Source organism: Podarcis vaucheri, assembly GCF_965113315.1.
Source record: "Podarcis vaucheri genome assembly, chromosome: Z".
NCBI lineage: Eukaryota > Metazoa > Chordata > Lepidosauria > Squamata > Lacertidae > Podarcis > Podarcis vaucheri.
The window spans coordinates 49,721,991-49,746,282 of NC_138758.1; the positions used below are offsets into that span (position 1 = coordinate 49,721,991).

General features: G+C 47.0%; 1 protein-coding gene across 3 annotated transcripts in view; it reads left to right on the forward strand.

The window, feature by feature from the left end:
* Positions 1 to 4,162: 4,162 nt before the first annotated feature.
* Positions 4,163 to 24,292, forward strand: part of MAN1B1 (mannosidase alpha class 1B member 1) — a 30,587-nt gene continuing 10,457 nt past the window's right edge. Inside the window, exons 1-7 of one of the 3 annotated variants that reach the window (XM_082208894.1) lie at positions 4,163 to 4,415; positions 8,706 to 8,814; positions 11,854 to 11,981; positions 15,626 to 15,786; positions 16,201 to 16,310; positions 18,229 to 18,414; positions 19,524 to 19,672. In XM_082208894.1, coding sequence (XP_082065020.1) covers positions 4,251 to 4,415; positions 8,706 to 8,814; positions 11,854 to 11,981; positions 15,626 to 15,786; positions 16,201 to 16,310; positions 18,229 to 18,414; positions 19,524 to 19,672 — 1,008 coding nt within the window. In that variant the 5' untranslated portion in view covers positions 4,163 to 4,250. Of the gene's footprint in view, positions 4,416 to 6,723; positions 7,069 to 8,705; positions 8,815 to 11,853; positions 11,982 to 15,625; positions 15,787 to 16,200; positions 16,311 to 18,228; positions 18,415 to 19,523; positions 19,673 to 24,292 lie in introns of those variants that run through there. The other 2 variants (XM_082208892.1, XM_082208893.1) reach the window with 2 other exon arrangements.

A 24,292-nucleotide genomic window follows, 5' to 3' on the forward strand; every position in this document is an offset into this window, starting at 1 on the left:
TAGCTTGCCTTTTGTGTTTCAAAACTGGCCCTACTCCCGAGACCTGGCACACAGATAGAAAATGCAACAAGAGGAGTTGCAATGCCCAGCCCTAGCAACCCCCAAATCAGTTGCCCTTCCATAGTTTACTAGTTTCCTTCCCTAGACGTGGATGCAGGGTGGGTGGGTGGAAGCTATATATACACAGGATCACTTGCCTTCCCAGATTGGGTGGCAAGGAAAGGCTCAGCTGTGTAAATGACACAAATCATGACAGCTTGCATAATGTATTTGTTGTTGTTTTTTTTGCGCAACTTATTCTCTTCTTGCTAGCCAACGGAAGGGCAAGGCTTCTGATGGTTCTTGCCCACTGAAAATCTTGCTCTGCCACTTCTGTCTTCACATATCAGCTGATACTGCCCACATTTATAGAGCTTTTTTTTTTAAAAAAAAGGTTTGCAGCCATAATTACTTTTTAAAGTTTAAAATTTTAGTTGCCAAAATAAAGCTTTTAAATGTGAGCAATATCAGAAGATCTGCAAATGGAAAACTAAGGTCCTTTAAAGGTCAGACACTGCAGTGCCATGTGAAGAGTTGAGGAGTTACCGATTTGTAACACGGATCCAGAGCCCTTCCTGTCCATTAGTGGTCCGATTTCTTTTGCAGTATGTTTTCCATGAGCCAATTAGCAGCATTCTGCTAATTAGCAGCATTCCACCATAGTGCCAAAGATGAAAAAAAATTCTGGGCATGTATGCCCATGCTTTCTGGTCAACATAAGGCTGCTTGATGGAATGGGCAATAATAACTTATTTTAGGTCAGGATTAACGTGTGACCCTCCAGATGTTATAGACTACAGCTCTTTTCAACCCTGACGGGTCAGGTTTGGGCTGAGGCTGATGAGCATTGTAGTCCAACATGTGGAGGGCCACAAATAAGTCACTCCTGGTTTATGATGAAAGACTGGGTATAGATAAGTGTCTTAACAGATAATAAACATAAAGTGCTGAGTGTCATATTAAAGCAATCAGCGTGATCCAAAATCCCATTTTGAGGTTTGCAGTTCTATCAACATGGTAAATTCCCATGTTGTGGGGAGTTTTCTGAGATATATACAGTGGTACCTCGGGTGACATACGCTTGAGGTTACATACGCTTCAGGTTACACACTCCACTAAGCCAGAAATAGTGCTTCAGGTTAAGAACTTTGCTTCAGGATAAGAACAGAAATCGGGCTCCGGCGGCACGGCAGCAGCAGGAGGCCCCATTAGCTAAAGTGGTGCTTCAGGTTAAGAACAGTTTCAGTACTTAACCTGAGATACCACTGTATAATTAAAAGCACTTTAATATTGCAAGTTGCCTCAGATACTTCTTAGTAGCAGGAGTAAACAAAATCTGTCCTTATTCCCTTATGGGGTATACAAGAGCCCTTACAGAGTCCTTTGCAGGTTCTCCATCGGTAGGAGAAAATAACAGAGGCCAACCAGAGAATATTGAGAAACAAAGCAGCTAGTAATCCTGATCTTTATTAAACTGTTGCAGCTGGCTGCTATTTTGTTTACAACACAGGCATATAATAAAATAGCTGAGATTGCAGGGTGTTGGACTGGATGACCCCCAGGATCCCTTCCAACACTACAATTCCATGAAATAAAAGTTGTAAAAGACAAGCAGATGAATCTATGTTGCATTTACTTTTATTTTAAAAATATTCACACATCTTCCATCTCTCCGTAAGCCAGTTTGGTGCAGTGGTCAGAGTGCGCTGGAGATACCTGGGAGAGACCAGGGCTCAGCTCCCCACTCAGGCCAGACTCTCTCGACATGATCGATCTCACAGGGTTGTTGTGAGGACAAAACCGCGAGAGGGATGTTAACGGAGAAATCTGAGGGTTCCCTTGGACAAAAAACAAGACCACCACCCAGGAATACCAGAGCAAAACAGCAGCCAGTAGCCTTGGTCTTTACCGAAGACTGTCGCAACAGGACTCCCACCTGCCACAAGGTGAAATAAGATGGAAGCCCGGAACAAAAGAGCCCCCAAACTTTTATTAGCTGCTAATCCCCATGTTACCCCCCCAAATTACATCACTCATACATCAAGGTTACATCATGAAAGGGGAGGTCTGCTGGCAGTAATCTGAGCATCCTGGACCCTGCCCCATGGTTCCCCTTGCCCTCCACCAAACACCCATCAAGTGTGTTGTTGTTGTTTAGTCATGTAGTTGTGTCCGACTCATCGTGACCCCATGGACCAGAGCATGCCAGGCACTTCTGCCTTCCACTGCCTCCCGCAGTTTGGTCAAACTCATGCTGGTAGCTTTGAGAACACTATCCAATCATCTCGTCCTCTGTCCTCCCCTTCTCCTTGTGCCCTCCATCTTTCCCAACATCAGGGTCTTTTCCAGGGAGTCTTCTCTTCTCATGAGGTGGCCAAAGTATTGGAGCCTCAGTTTCACAATCTGTCCTTCCAGTGAGCACTCAGAGCTGATTTCCTTAAGAATGTATAGGTTTGATTTTCTTGCAGTCCATGGGACTCTCAAGAGTCTCCTCCAGCACCATAATTCAAAAGCACCAATTCTTCAGCGATCAGCCTTCTTTATGGTCCAGCTCTCACTTCCATACATCACTACTGGGAAAACCATAGCTTTTACTATACCAGGGGTCTGCAACCCGCGGCTCCAGAGCCACATGTGGCTCTTTAACACCTCTGCCGCGGCTCCGGGGCGGATACTAGCGAGGGGAGGAGGCGCATTGTGTGCCCCGACACTCCCCACTGTGGCAGGCGCTGTACTGGCTGTGATGCCGCATGGGGGCGGTGTGTGCGCTAGTCATGCACCGTCCCGACGTCACCTTCCCGGTTTTGCGGCTCCCAGGTTTTTTTTCTTCGGAAACGGGTCCAAGTGGCTCTTTTTGTCTTAAAGGTTGCAGACCCCTGTACTATACGGACCTTGGTTGGCAAGGTGATGTCTCTACTTTTTAAGATGCTGTCTAGGTTTGTCATTGCTTTTCTCCAAAGAAGCAGGCATCTTTTAATTTCGTGGCTGTTGTCACCATCTGCAGTGATCATGGATCCCAAGAAAGTAAAATCTCTCACTGCCTCCATTTCTTCCCCTTCTATTTGCCAGGAGGTGATGGACCCAGTGGCCATAATCTTCGTTTTTTTGATGTTGAGCTTCAGACCATATTTTGTGCTCTCCTCTTTCACCCTCAATAAAAGGTTCTTTAATTCCTCCTCACTGTCTGCGTCAAGGTTGTGTCATCTGCATTTTTGAGGTTGTTGATATTTCTTCCCGCAATCTTAATTCTGGCTAGGGAACAAAAGAGATATTTACATTTCCCTGTTTCCCAGCCAAGTTAATCACACCCTTTTGTCTTCCTCTGGGTTTGTTATTTCTGGAATGGCTACCTGTCTGGCACTCAGGTATCAGGATGCCAGGAATTATCACTCAGGCAGAGAGGCTGCTGCGTAGCTGAGCTCACATCTAGATGAATTTCTGAAGTTTTCCCTGTGAGCCAGTACATAGGTACATTTATCAGTGAATTCTTACATTTGGTATTGTGCAGCAGAGGCCCTTGGGATAGAGAGGAGGAAACTGTGATGAAGTGTTTTGTGGGGACAAGCCACAAAAGTGATTGTGCTGGTTTTGGTAGTGGGCTGCATGTGCATGATATCTGCTGGAGGGTCAAACACCCCCCCCCCAATCTAAACATAAATTCCAGCAACAGGGAGACCCATGTCCCCACACCATTGAGATCCTTTGGAGCGGGGGGGGGGCGGTATATAAAATGGCAATAAATAAAACAAGGCCTCTAGCGGGCATATGATGCAAAACAGCAATGCCCTTTTAAAAAGGCGCTTGTGATTTATTGGCCATGGCAAACAGCCTTTTGCTGGCGGAGCAAAAGACTTTTAACCCTTTCACCACAGGGGTGAAATAGAGAAAGGCTCCGCGGCCTTTTTCCCAGGGCACTCCCTGGGCGCTGTTGCTAAGGAGAAAACCATAGAGCTTTCCTCCCTGGGCGCTGTTGCTAAGGAGAAAACCATAGAGCTTTCCTCCCTGGGCGCTGTTGCTAAGGAGATAACCATAGAGCTTTCCTCCCCCACCCACCCGCGGACGAGGGAGGGAGAGCGCAGACGCGGAAGCGGCCGCTCTGCGCCGTCATCTCTACGGGCTGGGCGGACGCGAGAAAAAAAAAAAAAAAACACACCATGGCAGCCGGCGGAGGAGCGGCTCGCGGATCCTGAGGGGCCATTGCCCGCGCCGCCATGTACTCCTCCGCCGCCTCCTCTTCGACGCCGCTGCCACCCTCCACCAGGCGGGACTTCATCACCGTGACCCTCAGCCCCGGCGGAGCGCTCGACGCAGCGGCGGCCGCCGTCGGCGGCGGCTACAACAACAGCAAGGCCTGGCGGAGGCGCTCCTGCTGGCGGGTGAGGGGAGAAGCCATAGAGTCGGGGCTGGTGGTGGGGTGCGCGGAGAGGCAATAGGGGCCGCAGCGCTCTGCCCTCCTCAGGCCGGGGTGGGAAGTGCCGCGCAGGGCGCATGCGTCAAGCCTTGGCAAGCCAGGAAGCCCCCAGGGTGGGCATTGCATAGCCATAGTCCTTAGGGTGCTTACTACTCTCCCTCTCCAACCTCACCAACCCAACCCAAATGGAGCAGCTGAAAGTCATATTAGGGAATTTGCTGCCAAGGAGTGTGGTGGAGTCTCCTTCTTTGGAGGTCTTTAAGCAGAGGCTTGACAACCATATGTCAGGAGTGCTCTGATGGTGTTTCCTGCTTGGCAGGGGGTTGGACTCGATGGCCCTTGTGGTCTCTTCCAACTCTGTGATTCTATGATTCTATGATTCTAAGGGACTCCGAGGGTTATCCAGCCGGGCCCCCTGCAGCGCAGGAACCTCGGCTAAAGCATCCAGGACAGATGACCACCCAGAGTCCACCACCTCCCGAGGGAGGCAGTTCCACTGTCGAAACAGCTGTTACTGTCACAGAAAGTTCTTCCTGATGTTTGGTTGGAATCTCCCCTTTTGTAACTGGAATCCATGAGTTCAAGTCCTCCCCTCTAGAGCTGGAGAAAACAAGTTTGCTCCCTCTTCCATATGACAGCCTTTGAGATTTAGTTGTAGGGCCAGGTGAGAAAGGCAGGAACTTCCTCTGACCCCTTCCCTACAGTCTGAAATGGTTAGAATCATAGAATCATAGAGTTGGAAGAGACCACAAGGGCCATCGAGTCCAACCCCCTGCCAAGGAGGAAACACCATCAGAGCACTCCTGACATATGGTTGTCAAGCCTCTGCTTAAAGACCTCCAAAGTAGGAGACTCCACCACACTCCTTGGCAGCAAATTCCACTGGCGAACAGCTCTTACTGCCAGGAAGTTCTTCCTAATGTTTAGGTGGAATCTTCTTTCTTGTAGTTTGGATCCATTGCTCCATGTCCACTTCTCTGGTTGTATTAGCTGCACTGGTTGGATTTCTGTCTCACTTTTCTGACTCATATGTACTGTTGTAGAATGACTGAATGATTGATTGCTTTCATATCCCACCTTCTCCTCCAAGGAGCTCAAGGTACATGGTTCTGAGTGCCATAATAAAGCATGCAGTGTGATCCACTTCCTCATTTAATCCCCACAGCAACCCTCTGGGGTAGGTTAGGCCAAGATGCAGTGACTGTCCCAAAGCCACCCGGTGAGCTTCATGAGTGAGTGTGGATTTGAACCTTGGTCTCTGAGGTCCTAGCTTGATCTCCTAATCACTACATCAGCACCAGCTGTCAATCACCTTGTGGGGAAAGGGTGTGGGAGAGTGCAGCTGGAGGAGGTGCTGGGGTGGATTCTGCTTGCTCTCCTTCCCGTTGTTGTTGTTGTTGTTACAGTCATACGTTGGGTTGAAGCAGCTTCGGGTTGAGCATTTTCAGGTTGCGCTCCACCGCAACCCAGAAGTAACAGAATGCATTACTTCCGGGTTTCACCACTCGTGCATGTGCAGACGCTCAAAATGATGTTATGCACAGAAGCGGCAAATCACAACCCGCGCACATGCAGATGTGGGTTGTGTTCACTTCAGGATGTGAACGGGGCTCCGGAATGGATCCCATTCGCATCCAGAGGTACCACTGTACTGTAATGGTTGATTGAATGGTTGTTTTTTTTAAGGGTAATATTATGTTGGTGTGTTTACCTTTGTTCCTTCAAAGGGCAGGGTTATAAAAAGAACAGGAAGAGTCCCATAGGTGCAGGAAACTGGACTATTAGTAACAATTTATAAGAATATCAATTCCAACATGTTTTGAAAACAAACCTGGAGTTTTCATTTTAGATTAATAGACTCCTGCCCCTGCTGGGTTCCTTTCAACTTTTAAAGATAGGTATATGAACAAATGTCCATGGAGTCCAGGATCCTGCTTCCCTCAGTGGTCAACCAGATGCCCCCCCCCCAGAAGCCTTGGAGGAAGCCTTAAGGGCACGCCCCCCCCCCAAGGTTGATGCTGCTAGTATCTAGTATTCTGAACACAGGTGTTCCAGCCCAGCTCCTCCTATGTTCTTCTGATAATTCAATCAGTCCAGAGGGGGCCTGTCAGGTCAAGCATCCTCTTCCCCCAGTATCCAGCCACTTACCCAAGTCCACATGTGAGGCATAAATACAACTCCCCTCTCCCATTGTTGCTTCCTAGCAACTGATACTCAGAGCCATGCTGCCTCTGAAATCTGGTGGCTCAATACAGCCATCACAATTGGTAGTCATTGATTGGCTTTTCTCCTATTTATTCTCCCCCCTCCCCTTGATTTTCAGACCAACATTTATTCTCCAAAGCAACTTGCATCAGTTCATGATGCTGGCAGCAGGTGCTGTACCTTCAAGGTGTAGGCAGGGTGCCTTTCTCTCCCCACTGAATCATCACAACAACAAAAGACAGACCTCTGGGGTGCGACAGGAAACAGAGAGGTGGCATTAGCCCTGGCAGCTTCCTTTTCGAGAAAGAAACTTTGAACAGAGAGCTGGCTCTGTGTTTTCCTCAGACAGCTGTTGCTGTTAAGCCATGAAAAAGTCAAGAAGCGGCCTTGATCCAGATCTCATGAGCTGTGCTGTACGTAAGAGAAATCTCTGGCATTTTTTGTTTTTGTTTTAGGCAAGATGCTGACAAGAGAGGGAGGTGCCCAAGTGCAGTGAAATCAGGGCAGTTGTGGAGGCGCGTGGGACAAGGAAGGTTCATGTTGCTCCCCTTTATAAACTCTCCTTTCTAATCCCTCCGTAGCGGAATAGCTGTGGTGGCTGCATAGACCCTCCATGCTAAGAGGCAGTGTGCATCTTGAGTGCCAGAGGGAGGGGGTTCTTGCCCTCCTGCCCTGCTTGTGGGCTTTCTGGAAATATCTGGCTGGCCGCTGTTGGAAGCAGCATGTTGCACTAGGTGGACCTTTCGTGTCATTCAGCTGGATTCTTCTTACTTCTTTATGGAACTATATCAGTGGTTTTTATTTAGGATCTGTGTTCAGAAGCTGGAGGAGATGCTGGAGGCATACAACAGAGAGAGGCCAGGGAGGCTGTTGTATTTCCTGTTTCGGACTTTCCAGGAGGCTTCTGGCTGGCCTCTGTTGGAACCGAGTCTTGGATTGGTCAGTCTGAGCCAGCAGGACTGGTCATCTGCTCTAACTTTTTCTCCACAGTCACAGCACAATTTAAGTTGTTTAACTGTTTTTGCTTGCAGTTTGTTCCTTTCCCCTTCCCTCCTCCCTCCCAACAGTTAAATTTCAGATTTTAAGTCCTTCTAGAAGGGTGTGTGTGTATGTACTGTATTATACTATAGAGCAGAGTGGGGCAGAAAATAAGTCAGGATCTGTAGGTAGATTGGGATCCACTGCTAGATCTCTGGGTAATCTGAAGAACACCAAGAATGATTTCTCACTCCCAGTTGCTTAAAATTTACTGCATACAGTTCTGGTTGCCTTAACACAAAAATGTTATTGTAGAGTTGGAGGGCAACCAAAATTATCAGTTGGGGGGGGGTTGAGGGTGGAGTGACTTTCCGATGAGGGAAGTTTGCAGCATTTGGGACTTTTTAATTTAGAAAAAAAGCCAATAAGAGGTGGCAAGATAGGAGTTTATAAGATGATGCTTGGTATGAAGAAAGTGGATAGAGAAAAGTTTTTCTTCCTTTATTATAATACTCACTAAATGTTGCAAGATCCTGTGTTCCTAACAATGGCATCAACAAATTTACCCCAAATATTGCTGAAATACTGAAAACTGGGGAGGCGGGAACCCAGAGTGGATATTTTATGTAGAAGGGCTGTGTGCTCTGCTCAGTTCTGGTGCTCATAAGAAGTTCCTGGGCTCAGAAGTCTTTCATTCTAAGATTTTGTTTTTTGATATGGTCGATCTTGGGGTTCCAGTAAAAAAGCAAAGTGGATTCAGCAAAGCTGAACTCTGCCTTATTATAAAGTTTCATATGTGGTAAAGGAACACTGTCTACATAATTGCTTCAGAGAATCATCCTTGCTTTTCTGTGTGGAGTGAAAAGGGAGATACAAACTGGGAAGTGTTTAGTGCAGCTTGTGAAAACTCACATGGAGACCTGTGGTGTCAATGCATGCATGTCATGAGCTAGGGTTCTTCTCTGATTTAGACTTTATTTATTTATTTATTTATTTATTGCATTATTTATTTATTGCTATATAAATAGCGCAGTTATTTGCATTTCTGATCTCTCTATTGTTTCAATCTCAGAAATGGAAGCAGCTGTCCCGCCTCCAGCGGAGCTTGATCCTCTTCCTGTTCGCCTTTCTGGCTGTCTGCGGAGTCATCACTTACGCAAACATGTCCGAACCCTGGAAAAGTAGGTCTATTTCACTTACTTCGCTTTTCTGCAGCTTAGCAAGGTTGCAGATTTGTAATTTTTAAAAAGCAACTAAAGCTTTCACCCTAAACTCAGGACAGGTTTGGAAAGTTCTATACACAGAGAGGGTTCTGTATGCAAAAGGAAGAGGCCCTTCATTGGTGGGAGGCCAGTTCTAAAGCAGCAACCACTGGAGAAAAATTAAGGGCATCTTTGCTTATTTTCAGAGGCTGTTCTGCTTCTTTTGTGTTACTGTAATCAGTGGTGCTAAACGCAAGTTTAGACCACGGTGAAAATCCCCACCCCATCCCAGGCCTCCCTAATCAAGGGCATATTGGCTAGAAAGTATTTACATGGGATGTAAAACAAATTCATGATCTCATTTGGGTGTCAATAATAAATGTGATGTTTTGTACCTGCTGAGAATGTTAAGATCCTAATGACTTATATCAGTAGTATAAGCATATAAGCATCTACACGATCATTGCTGAACTAGTCAAACACTTGAAACATTCAACTTGTACTTCATTGTACAGTGGTACCTCTGGTTGCAAACGGGATCCGTTCCAGAGGCCTGTTCGCAACCTGAAAAGAACGCAACCCGCGTCTGCATGTCTGCGCACATGCGGGTCATGATTTGCTGCTTCTGTGCATGCGCATGATGTCATTTTGCACACATGCACGAGCAGCGAAACCTGGAAGTAACCCTTTCCAGTATTTCTGGGTCGCTGCGGGACACAACCTGAAAAATTGTATCATGAAGCAAACGTAACATGAGGTATGACTGTATTCGCATGGTGTTCACTTACGAAAACCCACATTGTAAGATGAGACTGTGCTGTCATATTGTCAAAGCGTAGAAGCGAATGTTCGTAGACGGTTGGAAATACTCAGAAATCATAGAATCATAGCGTTGGTGTAACATAGAAGGACACTGGGCAACTTATAGAGAATTCTTGGACTTTTCAGAAGTAGTAAGATTTTAAAAAGGAGGGACTTGGACAAGTGGTGATGGATTGGTTATAGTATCATCAAATAAATGATGTGTTAAAACTGGACAAAAGAAGGGGTTTTTCAGCCCAAAGTTCACAATTTGAAAGAGAGATTATTGATAGTAAAGAAAAATAATTTATAAAATGTATAAACTACTATTAGAATGGGGGACAAAAGATGAATTGGTAAAATTCGTTGGGTAAATGAATTGGTAAAATGGGTTAAAAAATATATGATCCATTGGGCAAGGGATAAAGGGCGTGATATAGAAATTATGGAAATTATGGAAAAAAGATCTAAAATTTACTGCATGTTACACACTGAAGGAAAACCATATGAAAATGATCTATAGGTGGTATTTAACGCCAAGTAAATTAGCTAAGATGTATAAAACTGAAACTGATAGTTGTTGGAAATGTAAAGAAAAAGAAGGCACATTTTATCATATACAGTGGTGCCTCGCAAGACGAAATTAATTCGTTCCGCAAGTTTTTTCTTCTTGTGAGTTTTTCGTCTTGCGAAGCACGGTTTCCCATAGGAATGCATTGAAAATCAATTAATGCGTTCCTATGGAAACCGCTTGCCAGGCTGACGGTGCGGAGAAGGGCTTTTCTCCCCACCGCAAGCCTTCAGGACAGGTACGGGAACAGAGGGGAAGGGGCGCAGCGCTTCTCCTCTGTTCCCGGGGCTTGCGGTGGGAGGAGGGTTTTTCCTCCCCACCGCCAACATTCAGAACAGCATTCTGAATGTTGGCGGTGGGAAGGAAAACCCTCCTCCCATCGCAAGTCTTCAGGACAGCGTTCTGAAGGCTGGCGATGGGGCGGAAAGACCTCCTCCTGCTGCCAGCCTTCGGAAGGCTGCTCCGAAGGCTGGCGGTGGGGCGGAAAGACCTCCTCCCGCCGCCAGGCTTCGGAGCATCCTTCCGAAGGCTGGCGGCAGGAGGAGGTCTTTCTGCCCCACCGCCAGGCTTTGGAGCATCCTTCCGAAGCCTGGCGGCGGGAGGAGGTCTCTCCGCCCCACCGCCAGCCTTCGGAGGAGGTCCGAGGACAGTGGGGAAGACGCGCTGCGCTTCCCCGCTGTCCCGGAGATTTCCCTATGGGCTTTCGTCTTGCAAAGGAAGCCCATAGGGAAATTCGTTTTGCGAAGCGCCTCCAAAACGGAAAACCCTTTCGTCTAGCGGGTTTTCCGTCTTGCGAGGCGTTCGTCTTGCGGGGTACCACTGTATGGTTGACATACGAAAAGGTTAAAAACTTCTGGGAAATGATGAGTTGCAAAAAATGTTTAAAACCCCGAAGCTTTTCTTTTAGGCATAACAGATGAAAATATACCCAGGGACCACAAATCTCTTTTTATGTATGCTACTACAGCTGCATGGATGGTAGATAGAGGGAAGATAAGATACCAACAAAGGGAGAATGGCAGACAAAGTTAATAGAATATATAGAAATGGCAATGGGGGGGGGAATCATAGAGGTGGAAGGGGCCACAAGGGTCATCTAGTCCAGCCCCCTGCAGTGCAGGCTCAAACTCACAACCATTAGATTAAGAGTCTCTTGCTCTGCTGATGGAGCTAACTTGCTGTTGATGCTTAGTTCACTGCAAAAGTTTGCAAGCTATTATTTTGGAATTGTGCGTGCTTTGAAGATGAAATACATATTTTGTTAATATGTTACATACAACATGTTCAAGTTAGTGAGTCCCCCCTCTGGACTGCCGGGCCCCAGCTGCACCTGCTGCCCTGTCATCAGCCCTGACTGCAATAATGAATGAATCGAAAGATCAAACCCGGTCTCAGCTCTTTGGGCTAATTTGTAAGGAAAAAAGAAATTATGCCAGTTCTTCTTGCTGGGTGATTTTTCTTGTGGGAGCAAGATACATTGGACAGGGAGCAATGATTTGGTTTCCATGGTTTTGTTTATTGTTCTGGTAAGCCTGAAGCCAGCATGTAAACATGTTTTACTGGATGAGATCTTACCAGGAGTCTTGGACATTCATTTCATTATGTTGCATCAGGTGGCATTCACTGCAGTTAATTTCTCTTTCCAGGTCTAACCAGCAGAGCTTCAGAGGAACAAAAGACTTATATGGAGGTCCCTGGGTTGAAGCCAGCAAATCAGGCAGTTCTTCCAATTCCACAAAACGCTGATGCCAATCAGGGGGATTTTTCACTTCAAGTAATTCTCTCCCCAATGTCTTTTTTGGAATCTAGAGGGTTGGGGGGTAGCAGCCTAACACACAGCAAGCACCCTCTGTATCTAAGTGTATGGTAATATTTTATTATTTGGCGAATTGTGCTGTTTAAAATGTGTATTTTACATTGGACTTCCTTTAGTAATGCTTCCTTTTGAAAAGGTGAGTAAGAGGTGACATGATGAACGATTATAAAACGATGCATGGCATGGAGAAAGGGGATACAGGAAAGTTTTATTTCTCCCATACCGCTGGAACTCATGGACATCCAGTGAAACCAAATGTTGGAAGATTGAGGAAGAGAAAATAAAGTACTTTTTCATGCAGCACATAATAATAATAATAATAATAATAATAATAATAATAATAATAATAATATAATTTATCACTTGTACCCTGCCCATCTGGCCGGGTTTCCCCAGCCACTCTGGGCGGCTTCCAACAAAGACCAAAAATACACTAAAATGTCACACACTAAAAACTGAACAGGGCTGCCTTCAGATGTCTTCTGAATGTCAGGTAGTTGTTTATCTCTTTGACATCTGATGGGAGGGTGTTCCACAGGGCGGGTGCCACTACCGAGAAGGCCCTCTGCCTGGTTCCCTGTAGCCTCACTTCTCGCAATGAGGGAACCTCCAGAAGGCCCTCGGCGCTGGACCTCAGTGTCTGGGCAGAAGGATGGGGGTGGAGACGCTCCTTCAGATGTACTGTACTGAGGCCGTTTAGGGCTTTAAAGGTCAGCACCAACACTTTGTATTGTGCTCGGAAACGTACTGGGAGCCAATGTAGGTCTTTCAAGACTGGTGTTATGTGGTCTCGGCGGCCGCTCCCAGTCACCAGTCTAGCTGCCGCGTTCTGGATTAGTTGTAGTTTCCGGATCACTTTCAAAGGTAGCGCATTGCAGTAGTCCAAGCGGGAGATAACTAGAGCATGCACCACTGGCAGTTAAACTTTGGAACTAGCTCCCACAGGAGGAAGTGCTTCCCACGAGCTTGGATGGATTAAAAAGAGGATTAGACAAATTCATGGAGGATAAGGCTATCATAAGCTACTAGCCGCAACAGCTATGCTCTGCCTCCACAGTTGGATACAACAATTTTTCTAAATGCTGGTTGCTGCAAGCTGCAAGGGTGGAGGAGAGTGCTCCTGTGCTCAAATCCTGCTTGCAGCGGGTAAGAGGTGACACGATAGACGTTTACAAAATCATACACGGCACAGATAGAGAGAAGTTTTTCTTCCTTTTCTCATGACACTAGAACTCGGGGTCATCCAGTGAAGCAGTAATTCATCTGAATTCCAGTTGCTAGATGCCGCAGAAGGGGAGCGGGCTCTTGCGCCCAGATCCTGCTTGTTGGTTTCCCTTTAGGTCACCTGGTTGGCCACTGTAAGAACAGGCTGCTGGACTAGATGGGCAATTAGCTTGATCCAGCAGACTCTTCCTAGGTTCTTATGAGTACCTAAAATACAACAACCCTACCACAAAGGAAAGGGACGCGGGTGGCGCTGTGGTCTAAACCACAGAGCCTAGGACTTGCCGATCAGAAGGTCGGCAGTTCGAATCCCCGCGACGGGGTGAGCTCCCGTTTCTCAGTCCCTGCTCCTGCCAACCTAGCAGCTTGAAAGCACCTCAAAGTGCAAGTAGATAAATAGGTACCACTCCGGCAGGAAGGTAAACGGCATTTCCGTGCGCTGCTCTGGTTCGCCAGAAGCGGCTTAGTCATGCTGGCCACATGACCCGGAAGCTGTATGCTGGCTCCCTTGACAAGTAAAGCGAGATGAGCGCCGCAACCCCAGAGTCGGCCACGACTGGACCTAATGGTCAGGGGTCCCTTTACCTTTACCACAGAGGAAGAACAGGAGAGGGTGGCTTTCATTTGTCTTCTACCATTTCCTGTCTTCTCAAAGCTGTCTGGAACACAACTTGATTAATCATTAATCTGAGGAAATGCCAGACTCGTAACTAGTCTTCTCTGCCAGCACCTTTGTTTCTCAGAAAGGAGACTGAGGTTTACGAAATGCCCTGTATGATTGCTTCACATCTTTAATCTTTGACTCCCAGCCCAGGACTCCACCTTGTGTCTTTTGCAGGTTGCTGACGAAGTCTTGCATGCTTACCACTCATATAAGCAAGTCTCTTTGGGTGACAGCCCTGTCTCAAGCCCTGGGCCACTGGTGTGTCACCTAGTGTGGTCAGGGGTTGCTGCTGAAGGAAGCTCAGGTCCACTTGGGATACCACCTCTCTGGCAAAGTGGGCGAGAGAAGTGGTCTATGTCCTGAATTTTCCCTGTGTCTGAGGTTTGGCCGGATTGCTGGGGCGGGGGGCAAGCACCCTATCTTGTCTCATTGGGTGGTGCAGTTATGACTCTCTTTTGCTTTGGAGGCAGGGCTGTGAAAATGGCTTCATGCTCCATCCCTTTTCGTGGGAGGCACATTCCATTTTCCAGTCTTGCCTGTACTTCCAGGCAAGGGGACCCTCAAAGAGCTTCAGATCCTTTTCATGGCAGTAGGTGGTGTTAACGGAGAAATCTGAGGGCTCCCTTGGACAAAAAACAAGGACACCAGCCAGGGATACCAGAGCAAAACAGAAGCCAGTAGGCTTGGTCTTGATTGAAGACTGTCGCGACAGGACTCCCACCTGCCACAAGGTGGAACAAGGTGGACGCCCGGAACAAAAGAGAACCCAAACTTTTATTAGCTGCTAATCCCCATCTTACACCCCCCCAAACTACATCACTCATACATCATGGTTACATCATGAAAGGGGAGGTCTGGTGGCAGGAATCTGAGCATCCTGGACCCTGCCCCATGGTTCCCCTTGCCCTCCACCAAACACCCATCAAGTGTAACAAAAGAGATATTTACATTTCCCTGTTTCCCAGCCAAGTTAATCACACCCGTTTGTCTTCCTCTGGGTTTGTTATTTCTGGAATGGCTACCTGTCTGGCACTCAGGTATCAGGATGCCAGGAATTATCACTCAGGCAGAAGGGCTGCTGCGTAGCTGAGCTCACATGTCTAGATGAATTTCTGAAGTTTTCCCAGTGAGCCAGTACATAGATACATTTATCAGTGAATTGTTACATTTGGTATTGTGCTTCAGAGGCCCTTTGAATAGAGAGGAAGAAACTGTGATGAAGTGTTTTGTGGGGACAAATCACAAAAGCCACAAAGGTGATTGTGCTGATTTTGGTAGTGGGCTGCATGTGCATGATATCTGCTGGAGGGGCAACCCCCCCCCCAACCTATACATAAATTCCTGCAACAGTGGCATCACTATTACTGGCCTGTTTTCTTCTGACCTGGTGAGAGAAGCCTCTCATCTTAAAGAAGCAAATGGAGGCTAGTAATGAGGCCAGGACTCAGTGGGGCTTCCTGTCCTGAGAAACTAGGAAATAGCTGGATTCAGTTCCCTGTCAACAGATGAAAGGGGAGAGCTGAAGGTGGGGGCAGTTTCAGTTTATCCCAGCCCTGCAGATATGGTCACAGACATGGGCATCGAGCCAAGTCTCCCCTTACTTCCCAGTCTTGCCTGCCAAAGGTGACAAAGCAAGTGGCTTTTTACAGGTATGTGTAGGTGTGTATGGGAAGGTGGGAAGTCATTGTTTTCTTCCTCTACTCCATTTCCTTAGAAACCTCCGAAGCAGCTTCCTGTCCGGCGGGGACCTCCTAACCTGCAGATCAGGCCACCATGGAGAGACTCGAGGTTGAACTTCCCTGATGAGGCAGTCAAGGAGGAGGGAGAAGCTGGCCAGGCTGGTAAAGAACAAAAAACGGAGAAGTCCGTCATCAGGTAGTTGGCTGGAGGAGCATTGCTTGGTTGCAAGAAAGTTATAACACACATTTCGACCCTTTAGGAGAGACAGCCGCAGGAGCAGCAGGAATGGAGATGTGAAGCTAACATGGAAAACATCTAGTGACAGATGCCTGGGCTTCAGTTCAGCTGGGGGTTAAGTTCTGAGACTAAGGAGAAGCTACACGCTGGCACCACAGAGGACCTGGGAGTGTTCTGGGCATAAGGGGCAGTAAGGGAGAACCATTTAAGAGACTTTTGTGCGGAGAAATCTGCACCCCCGGGAAAAGAGGAGCACCTATATTTGGGTATGCAGCACCCCAATCCTTGATTGAGCCTTTGTTGTGCATCTTTCTGACGTTGCTGTGACCGCAGAACCCAGACAGTTTTCCTTGAATAGTTCTCTTTTTGCAGCTGGAGAGGAGCTGTTATTGAGCCGGACCAGGGCACAGAACCTCCTTCCAACAAAATAAAGGAACCAGGCAGGCCCTTGCCTGTGGAATCCGAAGATACTAAAGAGCCAGGTAATGAGTCAAGGGGAACCCCCATCTCTGGTGAGGTCAAAGCTTATTCCTGCCATGCAGGCAGCTGCTGGTTACTGCTACACAAAACAGACAGGTCTGAAACAGACATGTCTGTTGGGTACAGAGACTGTTGGGGAAATATCCAGGTTCAAGCCTGATACCCTGGGCTGCTTGGAACGGTCAATAGAATCCAGATGCCAGTCATCAGTAAAATAGGATGTTTATTTAGGTGTTGCAGGGCCGATGCATCACAGTCTCATCCAGCAAGTAGTATGGGGGGCGGCACACCAAATATGAAAAAAGCACAAGCAGGTATACAGTTACAAACAAAGGGTCAGGTCTGTCCATATATGGCAATAACTTCCACCTTCTAACTTCTGTCAGCTTCTACAAGAGATGGCAACAGGCTTCTAACTTCCTTATCTCTTCTCCTACAACAGTTTATAATAACAAGTGTGGTGTAGTGGATAACTCGTAATCTGGTGAACCGGGTTCGTGTCTCCACTCCTCCACATGCAGCTGCTGGGTGACCTTGGCCTAGTCACACTGAAGTCTCTCAGCCCCACTCACCTCACAGGGTGTTTGTTGTGGGGGAGGAAGGGAGAGGAGAATGTTAACCGTTTGAGACTCCTTCGGGTAGTGATAAAGCGAGATATCAAATCCAAACTACTCTTCTTCTTCAAGTTCCTGCTACTTTGTTCTTCTTTCACGGTTCTGTTGTGAACACAGCCTTCACATTCCAACCTTCACTAGCTCAGTCCTTCACAAACACTTTTCAATTTCCATTCTTTAATTTATCTGACATATTAGTGAAGATGTGGGCCCAAGCTTTCTTCCTGCCATTTCCCCTTTGTTTCAGACAGTATGGCTGCATGTAACATTCAGATATTGTTTATTTTAACCTTTTTTAACGCTCATGGCGCTGTGGGTTAAACCACAGAGCCTAGGACTTGCTGATCAGAAAGTCAGCGGTTCGAATCCCCGCGAAGGGGTGAGCTCCCGTTGCTTGGTCTCTGCTCCTGCCAACCTTGCAGTTTGAAAGCACATCAAAGTGCAAGTAGATAAATAGGTACCGCTCCAGCAGGAAGGTAAATGGCGTTTCCGTGTGCTGCTCTCATTTGCCAGAAGCGGCTTAGTCCTGCTGGCCACATGACCCGGAAGCTGTACGCCAGCTCCCTCGGCCAATAAAGCGAGATGAGCGCCGCAACCCCAGAGTTGGCCACGACTGGACCTAATGGTCAGGGGTCCCTTTATGGTTTTGTTTTAGCCATGGTTTGTTGGAACAAACTAGGATCAGTCTTGTGGATGAACAAAGCAACCATGCCTAATTTTGCCTAATGCTGATTTCACTTTTCTAATGGCTCTTGCCTCACATCTCTGGCCATGTGAGCGTCTGGGGAGGGGTGCTGGAAAAAAACCAGGTTCATGCCAGTACATTGCATTCAAAAAGTAATGGGAAATCATGGTTGCACAAGCCATTGTTTGTATGCCAGCTTCAGTCCATGGTTTCACATTCTGAATTGTTAGTTTCCCCTCCCCCCCAAAAAAATTATCAAACTTATTAGTCACTTGTCACCTGACAGTCTCCAAACAACTTACACTAAAAATAAATAAATACACACACAACAATAAGGGAAGGGGGGAAAATAAGGGGATTGTATAATATACTAATATATTGTCTAACGAAACACTTATGAAAAAGCAAAAAAATTAAATTGTCTTATAAATAATAACAGTGTTAACTATACACTTAACTAATAAGTTTGATAAATGGGGAAAAAACAGTTTGGTAGTTGACTAGAGTAGGCGAATCATGCAATGTGAGAGGGGGCCCTTGCCTAAACAGAACCCAGAGAGCTGGTCCCAGCAGCTAAGTTCCTGTGTCCTACAGCTGAGTTCTTCTGCTTTCTGATTTTAGTACCTCTCAATGAGCGCCAGATGGCAGTGATAGAAGCATTCCGCCACGCTTGGAAAGGCTACAAGGAGTTTGCCTGGGGCCACGACGAGCTGAAGCCCATCTCTAAATCGTTCAGCGAATGGTTTGGCCTTGGCCTAACACTCATTGATGCCCTGGACACCATGTGGATCATGGGCTTGAAAGAAGGTCTGCCCCATTTCTCCCATGTCAGCTTTTTCACTTGGCCTCATTTACTTGATTTATTTTACCAAATGTCTATACCACGTCATCGGAGCAGAACCTCTTGAGTGGTTTATGGGAAGTGTTGAAATCACCAGTAAGACAATTAAAAGCAAATAATGAAAAGCATTTATAAAAGCAAAGTCAGTAAACAGAAAGAAGAGATTTAAAACATGCCTGCTTTTATGTCTCTTCATAGGCTTGCTCAAACAAAAATGTTTTAAGCAGAAAAAAATACAGTGAAGGCACTTGCCTGATGCCAATAGACAGGGAGTTCCAGAGAGCAGGTATTGCTGTGCCAGAAGAATGATTTATTGCAGCTGCAGAACAGGTATTACGTGGCATCTGCAACAGTGGCAGATCTGCAGATCAGAGTGGTCAAATGGGCACATTCGGAGTGAGGCAATGCCCTCCTTTCCATTGTTCCGCTTGTTCCGCCAGTGTTATCTGAGGAGCAAGAACCTTTCTTCCAGAGCTGGCACATTACCTTGAATATTAGCACACTTTGCTGTAGCTGCAGAAGATTTTCTTTTTTGTCTTTTGTTTGGGGGAGGGGATTTAGTTTGGGCCCCCAGCCCCAGGTTGACCATGTCTGCTGTGGAGAGCATCACCTGCCCCCTACCCCCACCCACTTCCACAGGCATGAATGGTAGAGAGCTATATTGGGCAGGGGCCATAGCTGCCACGGAGCACACTCTGCAGATGCAGAAGGCACTGGCATCATCTCCAGTTAAAAGGGTCCAGGTGACAAGTGATGGCAAATACACTTTTCTGCATGAAAAGCTGGGCAGCTGTTGCCAGTTAGAGTAGGCAGCACTGGATTAGATGGACCCATTTCATGAATGGGCCTAAAGGCAGCTTCTCCTGCTCCTAGGCCAACAAGGGAAACCTGTCTTCAGCAGCTTGGGGGGGGGGCTGCTCTTTCACCTGACATCCAGGTGGGCAGGAGCCACTCCCAGATGTGGCCTTAAGAATGAGGGTGGGGTGCTTTCCTGAGTCTTTCCTTCCCCAACAGCCCAGAAAACCTTGGTCCAGGGTTTCCGTTTACAATCTCTTGACTCCCTTCCCCAATGCAGAGTTCAAAGAAGCAAGGAAGTGGGTTGCCACTGACCTCAACTTCAACAAGAATGTGGACGTCAACCTATTTGAGAGTGCCATTCGGATCCTTGGGGGCCTGTTGAGCACTTACCACCTCACAGGGGACAACCTCTTCCTAGAAAAAGCTGTAAGTAGCCCTGCGATCTTGCAGTCCAACAACAACCAACGTCCCCCACCCCACCGCTGCCGCCACCAAATTCCCACAATAATGTCTGAACGTTTCTGGCACTCTTGAGAAAGTAGCAGCCCTGTGGAACTGAAAACTGAGAGAAGCCAGTTTAAAACCAGTGTCTGTTTACAGTGGCTAATTGGATGTTTTCCATCCCCACCTCTGCCACCTTGTCATGAGTCCCATAGAGAAATTGTAGAGAGAGCTGTCAGACCAGAAGAGGGTTGGGGTGTTGGAGGAGCTGCCTGCTGGTGACCCTGGGGAGACAGGCTGTGCCTGGGCCTTGAGAGGCTGGAATCCAATCTTGGGGAGGGTCCCGGTGGTGTAGCCTCCCAGCACTCTGCTCTGTCCCCTTCCCGCGTCACCTGGGAGTGCTGCGTCCACTCCACAACCCCCAGCTCCAGTGCCAGTCTCACCTCTGATCCTGACACCTCTGCTGCACCACCAGAGTCCACTCCAGCTCATCCTCTTAGGAGAGGTTAGGCACTCATCAGGAAGAAAGGGTATTCAAGGAAGACTGGAAAACGTTTATGGAATATATGAAGAATCATTGTAAACAAATTCAAACATTAGCAGGTTTAGAGTAAATTTTAGCAGTATAAATTACGTTGAGATAAAAATGGATAAAATAGGCTACAGAGTGAATGGAATATGAAACAGCAAGGGAAAGTTAAAAGGCGCCATGGAAAGCGGGGAAGGGAAGTCGATGTTTAATGTATTGTATTTGGTGTATGTTAATGTAAAAAAACGTAACAATGAAAATCCCACATAACGGGACCCAGGTTGTGTTTGTGCTTGTCTTCATTTGCTTAGCCAGACATAGCACCTGTTGTTTCTTTGAACCCTGTTTTGTACCACACTGATTTGAGCACTGAAGATATTGACAGAGACTGCACTCTGAGTTCGAGTTCTCAATCCAGTGAGAGCCAGGAGGACACTTGCTGATAAAGGGCTCTGCAAATCCAAGGATTGGGGAAACCCTTTTGTGTGCTGTGAGGGAGATCCTCAAGGGCAGCCCCCCCCCCAACGTGGTGCCCTCCAGATGTTGTGGACTGAAACGGCCAGTGGTCAGGCACGATGGGAGCTGCAGTCCAGTACCTGAGTCTGGGGAATACTGCTTTGCCTCTTCTCCTCCCGGTGACACTTCAGAGCAGCCCACCCGTGGCAGATCTAGCTGTCAAGCAAAAGATGAGCATTAGTGACATTCTGTTTGGTTGCTGAGCTTGGATGCAGCAAACCACTTAGCTTCTTTGATATCCCTGAAAGAGTTGTTCACTTTTGCTTCTTGAATAGCTACCCTCTCCCCCTACCCCCCGCCCCGCTCTATGTTTAAAGGCAAGCTGTGTTTGAAACTGAGGGAAATGTCAAGAGCCCTTGGTAACATTGCGTACTAATAGCGGGGGTGTGGGTCTGTTCTAAAATGTCAGGCATGAGCCCTTAGGCCCTTCTGAAGCAGCTCTTTGGACCCCAGCAAGTCAGTACTGGCTTTGGCAGCCCCAGAATGCCCCTGCCCCCTTCAGAAAACAGGCTTCGTGATGGAGGGCCCGACCTCCAAGGCTGGCTAGCTCAGTAGTTCTGAAATGGCATGACAGGGATTGTGGGGGATTCTCCAGGGCAAGACAGGAGATGGTAGATAGCTTTCCATGAAAGGCAGCGAGCACATAGCCGCTGACCGCATTACAGAATTGTAGAGTTGGAAGAGACCCCTAGGGTCATCTAGCCAACCCCCTGCAATGCAGGAATCTCAACTAAAGCATCCATGAAAGATGGCCATCCGACCTCTGCTTGAAAGACATTGGTTCGAGTCCTACTCTCCAGATCAGGAGAAAACAAGCTTGTTCAACTGTTCCTCATAAGGTTTGGTTTCCAGACCCTTGATCATCTTGGTTGCCCTCCTCTGCACATGTTCCAGCTTGTCAACATCCTCCTTAAATTTGGTGCCAGAACTGGACACAGTATTTGAGATGTGGTCTGACCAAGGCAGAATGGAGTGGGACTAGTACTTCCCTTCATCTGAACACTACCTCTGCTGATGCAGCCTAGAATCGTGATGGCTTCTTTTGCTGCTGCATCATGCTGTTGACTCACGTTAAATTTATGATCCCTAGGTCATTTTCACGTGTACTGCTAGCAAGCCAGGTGTCCCGTCTTATATTAGTGCAGCTTGTTCTTCCTGCCTAAGTGCAGAACCTTTCATTTGTCTTTATTGAAATTCACTTTGTTAGTTTGGGCCCAGTTCTCCAATCTGTTATAAGGTCATTTGAATCACAATTCTGTATTCTGCAGAATTAGCAACCCCTCCCAGCTTGGTGTCATCTGCAGATTTGATTACCATCCCCTCAATTCCTTAGTCCTAGTCATTGTTAATAAAGACACTGAACAACAATGAGCCCAGGACAGAACCCTGCAGCACCCTTCCTGTCCCTGTTCTTCAGGATGACGAGGAACCACTAATGAGAACTCTTTGGATTCAGTCAGTCAACCAGATACAAATTCACCTCACAGTTACCTCATTCAACCCACATTTTATCAGCATTCTCGCAAGAATATCATGGGGGAATTTGTCAGCACTCTTACTGAAATCAAGATACACTATGTCCACAGTGTTCCTCTGATCCATCAAGCTTGTGACTCTCATCAAATAAATGTGATTCATCTAGCATGACTTGTTTTGAGAAACCCATGCAAAACTTAGTAATCACAGCATCCTTTTCTACATGCTCACAGACCAACTGTTGAATTATCTGTTATAATTTCCTGGTATCATTGTCAAGCTCACCAGTCGGTAGTTTTCTTGTTGTTTAGTCGTGCCCGACTCTTCGTGACCCCATGGACCAGAGCACACCAGGCACTCCTGTCTTCCACTGCCTCCCGCAGTTTTGTCAAACTCATGCTGGTAGCTTCAAGAACACTATTCAACCATCTCGTCCTCTGTTGTCCCCTTCTCCTTGTGCCCTCCATCTTTCCCAACATCAGGATCTTTTCTAGGGAGTCTTCTCTTCTCATGAGGTGGCCAAAGTATTGGAGTCTCAGCTTCAGGATCTGTCCTTCCAGTGAGCACTCAGGGCTGATTTCCTTCAGAATGGATAGGTTTGATCTTCTTGGTCTGTAGTTACCTAGGTCTTATTTCCCCCCATTTTTGAAGATGGAGACATTTGCCTTCCTCCACTCTGTAGGGACCTCACCTGTTCTCCAAGATTTCTCAAAGATCATAAACAAAGGTTCTGAATTTACATCCGCAATCTCCTTTAGTTCCCTTGGGTGCAACTCATCAGGCCTTGGAGATTTGAAATCAATTAAAGTACCTAGGTGTTCCCTTACTACCTCTCTTCCTATCTTGGGCTGCAGCTCTCTACTTGCATCATTTATTCTGTTATCACCAGGTTGGGCATCACTTTCCGTTTGTGTGAAGACAGAGGCAAAGTAGGTACTGAGTAGTTCCGCCTTCTCTTTGTCACCCAGTAGCATTTCTCCGCCTTCCCTACATAGAGGACCTACAATTTGCTTGTTTTCCTCTGGCTTCAGACATAGCAGAATAAACATTCATCATCATCATCATCATCATCATCATCATCTCTTTCACAAGCCTGAGCTCATTCTGAGCTTTAGCCAGCCTGACCTTCACCCTGCAACTGTTGGCTACTCTTGTTTACCCCTCCTTTGTGATTGCCCAATTCTTCCATTTCTTAACTCTCAGCTCATCTGTAAGCTCCTTGTGCAACCACACTGCTTTCCTTAGATGCCTCCCACTTTTCTTTCTTGTTGGTATTGTCTGCATTTGGGCCTTCAATATTTCTCTGTTTAGAAACTCCTATCCATGTTGGTCTCTCTTCTCTTTGAATATTTCTGACCATGGGATCTCACCCAGTAGCTCCTTCAGCTTTTCGAAACTGGCCTTCTTAAAATCCAGAGTGCATGTCCAACTACACTCAACTTCGCCTTGCCTCTGTATCATGAAACCCAAGAGGACATGATCACTTCCTCCCAAGTTTCCCAGTACTTCCACTTTGTTGATCAGTTCCTTCCTGTTGGTGAGGGCCGGGTCTAGAATAGATGATCCCTTTGTTGCTACTTCCACCTTCTGGGAAATGAAATTGTCAGTGATGCAATGGAGGAATTTGTTGAACCTTTCATTCATGGCAGAATTTGAGTTCCAACAGATATCAGGGAAGTTGAAGTCTCCCATGACTACTATCTCTCTCTATTTCTGTATTGCATTAGGTGCCTTCCTTACTTGTCAGGTGTGACAGTGAGGTTCAGTGGGCCTGGCTCATGGCAGCCCTATTAACTGAATGCATGACTGGAAATATTCCCCTTTGGTACATACAGCAAACCAACTCTGGTGGCTTGTAGAATAGCAAGTTTGAACCTGCACAAGGCAAACAAACTCAATGAAGCACTCAGATCCAGGTGGCAATCCCAAGTCCAATAGCAACATGGCAATGCCTTGCAAGACTGATTCAGCTGCCAATTTAGCTTATTCCTGCATTGCAGGGGCTTGGGCTGAAGCAACGTGAAAGTAAGTGGGTACTTGCTAGGTGCAAATAAGGATCAGGCAGACTCAGCAATGGAGAATAA